General features: G+C 29.0%; 1 protein-coding gene across 3 annotated transcripts in view; it reads left to right on the top strand.

The window, feature by feature from the left end:
* The window catches only part of Atpalpha (sodium/potassium-transporting ATPase subunit alpha), a 53888-nt gene that overhangs the window by 27234 nt on the left and 14275 nt on the right, over positions 1 to 12379 (top strand). For all 3 annotated transcript variants that reach the window (XM_014416433.3, XM_014416434.3, XM_014416435.3), the window contains 9 exons: positions 116 to 337; positions 2178 to 2423; positions 2532 to 2643; positions 4801 to 4933; positions 5482 to 5674; positions 5935 to 6183; positions 7803 to 7941; positions 8141 to 8283; positions 8361 to 8617. In XM_014416433.3, coding sequence (XP_014271919.1) covers positions 116 to 337; positions 2178 to 2423; positions 2532 to 2643; positions 4801 to 4933; positions 5482 to 5674; positions 5935 to 6183; positions 7803 to 7941; positions 8141 to 8283; positions 8361 to 8617 — 1694 coding nt within the window. The remainder of the gene's footprint in view (positions 1 to 115; positions 338 to 2177; positions 2424 to 2531; positions 2644 to 4800; positions 4934 to 5481; positions 5675 to 5934; positions 6184 to 7802; positions 7942 to 8140; positions 8284 to 8360; positions 8618 to 12379) is intronic.

The following is a 12379-nucleotide window of genomic DNA, read 5'->3' on the forward strand; positions in this document are numbered from 1 at the left end:
TAATGCTGATCAGTGGATTGCAATTTCCATGATAATGAAATAGATCAATTTTTATTACTCTCATTATTAGATTTTTTTTTAATTGTTTAATTTTTCCATGTGTGATATGTTTTAGGTACTGCAAAGGGGGTTGTTATTAGCTGTGGTGATAATACTGTGATGGGCCGGATTGCTGGATTGGCATCTGGTTTAGATACTGGTGAAACACCAATTGCAAAAGAAATACACCATTTTATACACATTATCACTGGTGTTGCTGTTTTTCTTGGTGTTTCATTTTTTATAATTGCTTTTATTCTTGGTTACTACTGGTTGGATGCTGTGATATTTTTAATTGGTAAGAATTTTGCATTGATATTATCTAGATAGTAGATTATTGTATTTTAATGTTTAATTTATTCTTCAGACCAATGTTGATGAAATTGACTGTTTATCTTATCATAGCTGCATTTTTTTTTATAATCTGATAGAAAATTAATTTAATGTTCTTTAAGAAAAATTCCCTTAAAGAGAGGGGAAGGTACAGAAAAGTTACATTAATGAAGGAATTCTATTTTTCAGTATATAGTAGATTTTTTATGAAGGCTGCCAATAGAAAGTCATTTTGGAAACTAATCAATCAATATTGTTGCTCAAATTGGACACTTCCTTTTTTTTTTTTTTAATTGAAACTTCCTGTATTTTATTGTAAGTAATTTATATGATCCATTCTTAACTTTTGTCGGTACAACAAAAACAATTTAAACATATTGTGTTTTAAATAAAATATGATGAGGAGATTTTATGAAAACTACTGAGGTGAAAACAACACTAAATGATATATTATATCATAATATACTTTATGAAATCATATAATTCTAATGAAAAGCACATTTCTGTTTCACTTTTCAGAATAGATACTTTATTAGACCAAAAATTAAAAATAGAATATTATCATAGAAAAATAAAAATAAAATAATTTCTTTAATGTGATCGATTTGTTGTTGCTTTAGGTCTTAATTAATAATTTCAAGATATATACATACCTATTTATATCAAAACATCTAACCATTAAATGTGATGTTCTTAATTTGTAACATTTTGTTAGTTTCTGCATAAAGGAGTAAATTAATTTCTCTATGGCCAAACTTAGCTATCTGCATTCATTGCATAAGGCCCAAAATTCCCATAATTCCAGGCAGGGTTACTTGATACTTATCCATGGATAGGGTTGTCCATTAGGAGAGGTTTCACTGTACCAAATTCTGAAACGATGGTTATAGGTAGCCACTGCTCTCTGTAGCCATTTATTAATTAGGTGATACTACAAATCTAAAAAAAAAAACATATATAAAGAAATAACAAACCTTTTTGAACTCAAGTAAAAACTTAAAATTAATAACCAATAAATTACTATTTAATTTAATTAATTATTTATTTAATTTTATATGTCATGAAAATATTCACCCAAATATTTTGAACTATCATTCTAAATGAAAAAATTGCTACTCTACAGATAATTTATTTATTATTAGTAGAATTGTATTTGGAATTTAAGAAAATGTACTTCTTATCTGTGGCCCCAAGATGTTTGAACTTTACATTAGTTGCTGATTGGGTTATTTATTCACCTGTTCATCCGCTTCTTTGTCGATTTAAAGCATTTCTTCAGGTCCCATTACTTAGATGGTGTTAACAACACGTTCAGATATTATAGGGCTTCTACTAGTCAGTGATCTACTTATTATAGGTAGCAATATGTCAGTTGAACAGAAACCTCATTGTTTTTAATGTACTGGTCTAATGAAAGTAAAGTCTCAATCTTTGTGTTCAATTATTTTTTCTGTGTCTGGGTCTGTTCCTTCAATGTGTTAGTTAAAACTTGACGGGCGGGTATACAACCCAGTCAAGAAAAATGGTATTCCCCTACCAAATACACTTGTGGTTTGTAGTAGTGCCAATACACTTTGTTTTTTCTAGTTATGTGAATAGGCTGAATTTGATGTTTGTAATTAAATCTAATATGATAAAATAAAATAAAATTATTCCCGAATAGTTTCAGTGTTTTATGTTTTATTATAAGTGCATAATTAATTATAACTGAATTTTATTACAGAAAAGTTTTTAATAATTTTTTTTTTTATTTTAAGTAATTTTTCATGTTGAACATAAGTCTATTTTATGGAAAATTTGTGTAGGTATCATTGTTGCTAATGTTCCTGAAGGTTTATTGGCAACTGTCACTGTGTGCCTGACACTTACCGCTAAGAGAATGGCTTCCAAGAATTGTCTTGTTAAAAATCTTGAAGCTGTGGAAACTTTAGGTTCAACATCTACAATCTGTTCAGATAAAACTGGAACTTTAACCCAGAACAGGATGACTGTTGCTCATATGTGGTTTGACAATCAAATTATTGAAGCTGACACTACTGAAGATCAATCTGGTAAGTACTCTGATGATTTGTTTTCCACAAAAAATGAAATTTCTGATTTCACATTCATATTATTGAATTATAATATTCTCTGCTCAATTTATTTATTCAAATCTTTAGGTGTCCAGTATGACAGAACAAGCCCAGGTTTTAAAGCTTTGGCCAGGATTGCAACCCTGTGTAATCGTGCTGAATTCAAGGGTGGGCAAGAAGGAGTCCCAATTTTGAAAAAGTAATTGAAATTTATATGTTTTTATCATTTCTGTTATTTACTTTTTTTATGTTTTGTTAATCCAGGTTTTTATCTTAAATGGTATGTTAAGATTCTAAAACTTTTTAAAAATAAATTTTTATTGTTGATTATATCTTGATTCATTTATAGAAATCGTTAAATTAAAGTAAATAGAAATTATTTCATTTTATATTTTAACTTCTGAATGATTATGGTTTTGATTATCAAAATCATAATTTAACTAAAATCAAGGAAGCATTTTAACAGAGTCAGAGAGTGCTGTTGGTATCATATTATACCTACTTAACAGTACCTTCTTTTTTTTTTTCTTTTTTTGAGTCTGTCTGCACTCACTACTAAGGACATGTGTAAAAGAGGAGCACTGCTGTAGCTTATACAAAGCAAATTCTTGCTAAAGCTAGGTGTCACACTTGGGAGGCAAGAGCCAAGCGTTATGTCTTTCATTAGTGCTATACGAAAGTTAAGTAGAGAGTTTGCGATATATGGACTTAATTGAATCATTTCAAACTAATTTTTATAAGTAGCTCCTACACCTTCCTTTCAGTATGTCAGGATATTTCATCTGGCTAGAATATGGTTTTACTAGCAAGAAGGTTAAAATCTTGAAATTAATCCTAAATTGACTTCTAAAGATTCTGGACATGCCAAGCTCAAGATTACCTAGAAAATGCTACAACATGCTTCTCAAACTTGACACATCTCCCACTAACAAACCATAATACCATTGGGCCTCTCAAGTTAAAGGAATATTTCTTGAAATCAGAGGAGCAGTTTTATATCTAGAACAAAATTGCAGCAAGTTTGAGGAAAGTAAAAGAAGAGTAATATTGAAATACATATAATTACTGAAGCAGAAAAACATAATCTGCAAGCTATCAGATCATTTACACTAAACAAATAACTATTATAGATTTCTATTTATGTAATTTCGCCTATCTAGTTACTTTATGTAATACTTTTTATAATTAGAAACTTTCAATTAACTTTTCTCTCGCCTTTTATTTTGTTTCTTTCATAGTATAAATAAAAGATGCTTAACATGTGTAAGCAGTTTTTAAACTTTTTTTTTTTGTTGCTATTTTTGTATAAGGACTGTCCTGTTATAGTTATTGAAAAATACAGAAAACTCTCTCTCTCTCTCTAAATTTTTTTTGGTATGCTTTAGTTATTCATTGAATTTAATTTCATTCATTTACAATGATTTTTGAAACCACAGATGTATAGTTTTTCCCTCATTACAAAATTTATAAAAATAATTATAATAATTAAAAGTTTTAGTGAACCTGCGTTTTTCAATACCGATGCCACCAAAAGTCAATGCTTATAGACCTCCTTTCACAGATACATAAAGAAAACCTCTAATACTAAAGATTTAAAACAATCCTTCCATTTGCTTCTAGGTGTACTCATTTAACCATTATCTGTTGATTCAGCAATAACTAGCTCCTTTGTATTGGTTCCCTACAACTTGACATGTCCATCTTAATCACTGCAATTCAGTTCTTCCTTTAACGTAACTAACCATGTTTCCCATTCATTAAGGATAATAGGAAACATGATAGTCTTGTAAAATCTAATTTTTAGATTTTTGGGTAGTAGAAATATCAAGTATTTACCTCCTTTAACCATTAGTTTTAAGGTTAATTTTTGTTTTTGTTTTGTGGCTACCTGATATTTAAAATTCTTAATTTAGCTGAAGTTTCAATCCTAACACCTCTAAAAATCGTTCACTGCATACATCCCTCCCCCAAACTCTATTGAAACCCTAATCCATTAAATCAACCCTAATACACTAGTCCTCCAACCTACTTTTCAGTTTACCAGTTGGTTCAGTTCTGATACATCCTGTAATAGTGTGCATTTCATTACAGCTTTATAATCATATTATAATGGATAATTCCAAAACCCCCTAATTGCACTGTAGTCAAGAGGTTTTGTAATTAAGATCGCAATATGCTGTGGTTATTGCCAGATCATTTTAATTTATTTACACCCTTATCATCGATATATTTAATTCTTCAGTTATAGAAGAATCAAATTATTAAGTTTAATATATCTCTTGTTTTTATTTATTTTACACGTACCTGTTAAGAAATTGAACCATAATAATATTTACTTCTCTACTATTTATAACAGGGAAGTAAATGGTGATGCATCTGAAGCAGCTTTGCTAAAATGTATGGAATTAGCATTAGGAGATGTATTGTCTATCCGGAGACGTAACAGAAAAGTTTGTGAAATTCCCTTTAACTCAACCAACAAATACCAAGTAAGTACATAAATCATTAGGCAGTTTTATATTTTTAATGTATGAATTGTTAGAATTATTATGTTTAAAAATTCATTACATTAGAATTCTTCTTATTAAAATATAGTCTTGGTAAAATATAAACTTACTTATTGGTATTTTCACATAGGAAAGTATTACTACACAAATATATCAATAATTTAACCCATTTGCATCTCACAGAAAACTGAAAAATTTGTTCTTATCACGAAAATGTTTTCAAGAACTCCCCAACAATTATAATATGCCCTTTAGTGATAAATATCTAAGTGAAATGCTCACACATATGTCCACCTGAGTGCTCTTGTGATAGTTGCCTGGCAAAATATATATGCGCTTATGATGCAAATGTGTCAAATTGTTCTTATAATAAAAAAAGCTATGGTTTGTTGTGGAAATTACTTCTTGAATAATAATTTTGCTTTTTAAATCTAATTCTGTCATAAGAGGAATATAAATCTGTGTATGAGTGTTTTTGTATGTATCTTTATTAACAGATAACTTTCATTTTATATTTATATCATTCCTAGGTTTCTATACATGAAACTGAAGATCCTAATGATCCTCGTCACTTAATGGTAATGAAAGGAGCTCCAGAAAGAATATTAGATCGCTGTTCTACTATTTTTATTGGTGGTAAAGAAAAGCTTTTGGATGAGGAAATGAAAGAAGCTTTTAACAACGCTTATCTTGAACTTGGTGGATTAGGAGAACGAGTTTTAGGTATTTTTTTTTTATTGATAACTTTGTGAATTATAATTTACCAAAATAAATAATTACAAGTATTAGTTTCTTCTAATTCTAAATGATATTAAATGTCCCTCGATTCCTCTCACACGTGTGCAAAGTTTCTTCTAAATTTACCCACTGGGGTAAATTAGCAGCTCTTTTCAAAACTAAATCAAATTGGAAAATGTTCCCTGTTCTCCCCTACCTTTAGATTTGCCCCTAACTTTTTATTAATCTAATATTATCTGTTTCAGGTTTTTGTGATCTAATGCTTCCCTCAGATAAGTTTCCTTTAGGTTTTAAATTTGACTGTGATGAGCCAAACTTCCCACTTAATGGAATGAGATTTGTGGGTTTGATGTCTATGATTGATCCTCCTCGAGCAGCTGTACCAGATGCAGTTGCTAAATGCCGCTCTGCAGGAATTAAAGTTATCATGGTAACAGGTGATCACCCAATAACAGCTAAAGCAATTGCTAAATCTGTTGGAATTATATCAGAAGGTATATTAATTGTTTTATTATTATAAGATAATATTTTTTAAAAAATAATAAATGTTATATTGATTTTTTCTATCTCTTTGTTGATCAAAGGTCTAAATTTTTGGGCGAGTATTTTTTTTTTGTTAAATTATGATGTTAGTTTTAACCTATATTAATGGCCAAAAGTATAAAATATACTACTTAGCTTACCAACATTGTAATTATTAATTTTATTGATCATAGTTTATGATAAAATATTTAATGAATTAAATTTTTAAAATTTAAGTTGATTCTGAATATGAATAGTATTTGAAGCTAATAAATAATTATAAAAAAAAAAAAAAAAATTGCATCTATATTTTAGGCCTGTCTGATTTGGTGATTCTTGTTTTAATATATTTTCCTTTTGCTCATTTATAGAAAAAATGAATTTATAAAACCATTTTCCATTATTCTCAGGAAGTATTTTTTTTTCATAACTCAGTTTTATTGATATTTTGATATGATATAGATCTAGATATAGAAGTCTGTCTGTTGAAAATTATTGATAGTTGCATGAGCAAACATAATTATTAGACATTTATAACTTTTCTGAAAACTCTTATATTACCTTAAGGTTAAAAATTAGAAAAACACTAATTCATCATTTATAATTTTTTTTTTCTAGTCCGTTTCGGATATACTATATCTCCCTTTTTAGTTTCTACAACCCTATGCTTTTCTGAAACAAGCAATTCCGCAACTTTATACAATCAGTTAGTTAGGTTAAATAGGAGATTTAAGTTGTAAAAGTGTGAAGGTCAAATGGTGAAACAAATTAAATATTTAATGAAACTAGTTACAATAAATTCAAAACTCATGGTATCATAATATATAGTTCCTATTCAAGGAGTGAAAACTTTTAACTTTATTTTGTAAGTACTCGCTTTTATTCTCATAAGCTTTTTCTGATAGTTCCAGATGAATAAAGGAAACCAGATTGGACAATACCAGATTACATAATATATGCTGTAATTAAGTTTTTATGAAAAATAGTTCAAATAACTGTGTTCTCCCTTGATTTGTTGAAATAAAGTCATGACTCAGCTCAGTTTATATATTCAACTATCCATAAATTTCAATTTGATTAATATTCTTAACTGGGCTATCATCACATATATTCTAATTATAAGAGTTAAAATAAGAGAGCTATGCCTTGATTAAAATGTATTAATTACATTAAAAATTATCTATTTATCTTCTCTCCCCATAGAAATTTTAGTTTATTCACCTAAATATTTCCTGTAATTAGTTGTAGAACCATGTCCTATGTCTGAATGTTTTCTCCAAGATTGATAACAATTTTAATTAATTGTAATATGAAGAAAAGTATATAAATGGTTATTTACTTTGCTTTATTAGTTCCACTATTTACTGTGAAGCTTTGTCATAATTTATCTTTTTGAATATGCTCCTCAATAAAAGATATTCTTTATTTTTTTTTTTTTTTTATTGCACAACTATTTCCAAACATTGATTGATCAGCTGATTAATTATTTCTTGCTGAATTAAAAAAATTGGCTCTGCTAAAATGTTTATCTTAGTTTTTAAACAAAAGGAATTGTTCTTTTTAAACAATTGTTATTTATTTTCATTTATAGGTAATGAAACAGTTGAGGACATTGCTCAGAGACTAAATATTCCTGTATCAGAGGTAAATCCCAGAGAAGCAAAAGCTGCAGTTGTTCATGGTACTGAACTAAGAGACACAGGTCCAGATCAGCTTGATGAAATATTGAGGTATATATTATTATGTATTTCATGGAAGAGAAAATAATTATAAACTAGTAATGGTTTTAAAAATTACAGTAAAATCTTATAGTCTTTTAATTTTTTTTAATTATGTAATTTAGTGTTCCCAGCTGTAAAATGATGGTAGCATTCTTTTCTAGTAATTTTAATGACTTATAAAACTTATTTATACAGCTCCTTTTTTTAGATATCATACTGAAATAGTATTTGCTAGAACATCACCTCAGCAAAAACTAATCATCGTGGAAGGATGCCAAAGAATGGGTGCTATAGTTGCTGTCACAGGAGATGGTGTAAATGACTCTCCTGCTCTCAAAAAGGCTGATATCGGTTTGTCTAAATATAAATATTATTTATAATTCTATAATTGTTATAGAACTTTAAATTTATTGCTGTATAAATTGTAGGTGTTGCTATGGGTATCGCTGGATCTGATGTTTCAAAGCAAGCAGCTGACATGATTTTGCTTGATGACAATTTTGCTTCAATTGTAACAGGTGTGGAGGAAGGGCGCTTGATTTTTGATAATCTGAAAAAATCTATTGCATACACCTTAACTTCAAACATACCTGAAATTTCACCTTTTCTTGCATTCATTCTCCTTGATATTCCCCTCCCTCTGGGCACTGTTACCATCTTGTGCATAGACTTGGGAACAGATATGGTGAGTACATTGTGATTACTGTTGTATGTTTTAAATAAATATATGTTGCTGTTTTGAAGTTATACTTAAATGAATTAATGTGCCTATAAGAAAAATGTTTACAATAGGAATTCAAATTTAATGAATCAAAGTTTGAACTAACGACATCAGATGCATTAACTATTTCTAGAAGCGTCAACATTTTTTACTATATTGCTTACCACTTATGTGGTATTGAAACGAGTGTGACCCAAAAACCTGCCAACCCTTAGTCCTGCCATCCAGTGCTATGTCACTTGTAAAAGTATAAATATTGTTTTAGGTTCTTATCTTTTGATCTTATGACCTATAGAGCCTTGTCTGATAGTTAGATTGATTTAATTGATTATAAGATATTAGAAGGTTCTTTGATTTAAATGGGAGCACAAATGCTAATGCTATATCGTCGTCTTTGTCCTAAAGAAGTAAGCAGTACCTAGTTTTGTGATTTGTTGCATTATCTTTCAACTGGTGCCATTCTTTTAATAAGGAAATAGAAGCAGAATTTGTAAGGGGATGCAAGAACTTGTAATATTAAATATGATTATTTGGAAAACATTGATCAATACTTTAGAATGACCTGACAAGTTTTGATGAAACTTGGTACTCATATTTCTTAATGTGTGAATATAAATAAATCTCCCATTTTTGGGAAGAACTCATCAGCACTTTACTACCATTTGACTAAGTTTGATAAAACTTGGTGCATATATATCTCATTGATTTACTAAAAATTATTTTTGGCTTAATCATGTCCTTTTTGTTGAGGAAGGAAAATTGTTTGCTGTTGTATTAAAACTTGCTAATTTTTTTTTAGATTTATCACTACCAAACACACCACATGTACAGTCATGTTAGATCTTTGAGATCTGTTTACCAAATTGTGATATTTACAGAAAGACTTGCCTCCTTTTTTTTTTAATCTTTGGGTCAAATCATAATAATTTTTTTCCAATTTTTATTAAAACTTTTTAGCTGGATAAAAGATAATTAGGGACATATTTTTACTGATAGCCTTTGCTTACTCACAATATTGGTAATGGTAACTGGTCGGGGGAACAAGTCTGGCAAGTGGGCCTAGTGGTCTTTTTTGTCAACTCCTGGTGGCTAACTTGAAGTTGCCGCCATGTACAAACCAAGGTGGGAGTATCAAAATTCCTTTCTCGGGACCACCAAGATATAAATATTAACTGCCCCAATCGGGAATCAAACCCATTGTGTTCTGAACCGATCACTCTGGGACCCACATCCCAATGCCCACAGTTATCACGTCCCTTTACTCACAGTTAGTTTACTTAACAATTAAATAGTATGAAAGGAAAAAAAAAGTGACAAGAATAAGCTATGAAACCTTCATAGTAAAAATGTTATAGAAAATACTAAAATTAAAAAATAATTGGTTCAAGGTCGCGATCACATTGAATTTATTTGACTTCACTAGTCAGGCAAATTGGTAAAGGGTGGGACTCCCAACATTAATCCCTATCTAAATATTTACTAAAAACAACTAGGTAGATCTGTGAAATCTAGTGCGACCAACTGAGTGTGAAGGGGTTAGAAGCACTTAGTTTTATATCAAAGGAGGTGTTGATCACTTACAAGTTTTTTACTAGAGGTTTTTTATAATCATGAAAGGCTTCAAATAATAGGTCTCAGTATATTGCATGATGACCTAGGAAATGTATCCTGGTAGACCACTTTTCTCATAATATCTGTCCTACCCATATTTTGACATCTTTTAAAAATCAAAATTATTAATATGATTAAATTCATCTTATGATGTATTCAACAAATCTTACTTTTTTTGTATGATTCATATACATAATGTCATAGTATGCAGGTTTACTCCCCATAGCCTCCATAACTTATGGAATTTATTTGATTTTCACTGTACCGTAGCCAAGGCCTGGATTTTTATGCCATTGTATATTCTGTTCCATTCAATTTTCTAATAGCTGATCAAATATCTTTAAGAATCAGGTTCTTTACACAGGTATTCTGCATATTTGATGATAAATTCATATAATTTCATGTTTGTATGATTTCAATGAAGAAAAAAAAAATAATAAAATTAAAATGTAATTCTGCTACTGAAATTCCAGATTACTATCATAGTTTCATTTTCAATGATCAAATCAAAGCAATGGCAAGTCAACCAAATAACATTACCATCAATAATTGATTTCTAGGTATAGAGTTTTTTATTATTTCCCAGCTTACTATATCTCCTTCTAATCTCTTTTACTTTCTTTACAAGTTATTATTTTAAATGGCAAAAGTAAGTTCATAATTTCTACCAAGTTGATAAAGTCTTTAATTGAGATCTTAGATTGGAAATAAAAGGTGTGTTGAAAGTGTTTGAAATAATAAATAGTACACTACTTAGCAAAAATCTAACTTTTATTAACTCTTATCTTAGTTTAGTTTAGTCTAGTTTTATATCAAATAAACTCAAACAATTTTTGGAAACAAGTTTGACAAAAGACTCAAATTATTAAATCCATTTATAATTATAGTGTAACTATCATACCTGGTAAAGTAGAAGGGACTTTGAAAAAATAAAAAATTTTTTTGTGAAAAATTCGGGACACTTTACTTTGAAAAAAATTGAAATGGGAATGATTCAGTTGTTTTTGGTAACGTTTACCAACCACAACCTGATAATTTTATGTGCTTATAAATTTGTTTCCGTCACGTTTGTTTATAAAGAAAGGTCATTTTATAATTATAAAAATATTTTAAGCCATGGAACATTATATTCAATATAATGCGCCTGGTGATTAATTGTAATAAAGGACATATCATTGACTAATTCATTTGTGTTTTATTTATTGCTTATGTTGCCTATTAGAATTTAAATACAAGCATTGCTAATTTTCTTTTATTAATAATTTTTAATAATAAGTTGTAAGTTTATATTACTTTCATATTTTAATTTTTAAAAAGTATCTCTCTATTTTTTTCCATTTACATACTTATCAGGCACTAAGTCCTGATGCCATAAATTTTCAAAAACTGTAAAAATTGTTTTGACTATTTGTGTGCAAATGGTGCAAAAAATTAAACAAAAATCCTACAGAAGAAAATCATTTCAGAATTTAATTTCCCACAAGAATCTGTCATCTTCATTGCGGTGTCATCATCATGAAAGTCATTTTAGTCTCCCCAACCAATCGAGGAAACTCAAATTATGATTCTTATAGGAAATTTGATCCTAAGAAATTGTTTTCAGTTTTTGGCTATTTACATCTTCAGGACACATCAGATCAAAATATTCTCAACATAAATTTGTCTTAAAAATATTATTTACAGTCAGAATATATATAAAAAAGTCAAATCAAAATTCAAAAAATTTTGAGGCTGTAGGGGGAGGGATGAACATGTGAAGTTGTACACCTTTTATATCCTCTCCCTCACTTTATTTTACCCATAATATTTATTTAAAAGACTGATTTTGTAAAACAATTTATGAAAGTGACTTCAGAACAGTAATCTTATTTACATGATTTGTAATATTTCTGTCTTTATAATATTATAATTACCAATAAATACACACACAGCACTCACAGTGTGTGTACTGGTGAACTGAGATTTAAGCTTCCTAGGATAAAAAAAAAGCAAAAAATGCTTCTTTAAAAAGTTTAGCCAATTTTATAGATGGATTAAGAGTAATTATATGTGTGTGTGTGTGTGTGTGTGTGTGTGTGTGTGTGTGTGTGTGTGTGTGTGTGTGTGTGTGTGTGT

The sequence above is a fragment of the Halyomorpha halys genome, unplaced genomic scaffold (assembly GCF_000696795.3).
Source record: "Halyomorpha halys isolate HHAL.00 unplaced genomic scaffold, Hhal_1.1 Scaffold124.1, whole genome shotgun sequence".
Taxonomy (NCBI): Eukaryota; Metazoa; Arthropoda; class Insecta; order Hemiptera; family Pentatomidae; genus Halyomorpha; species Halyomorpha halys.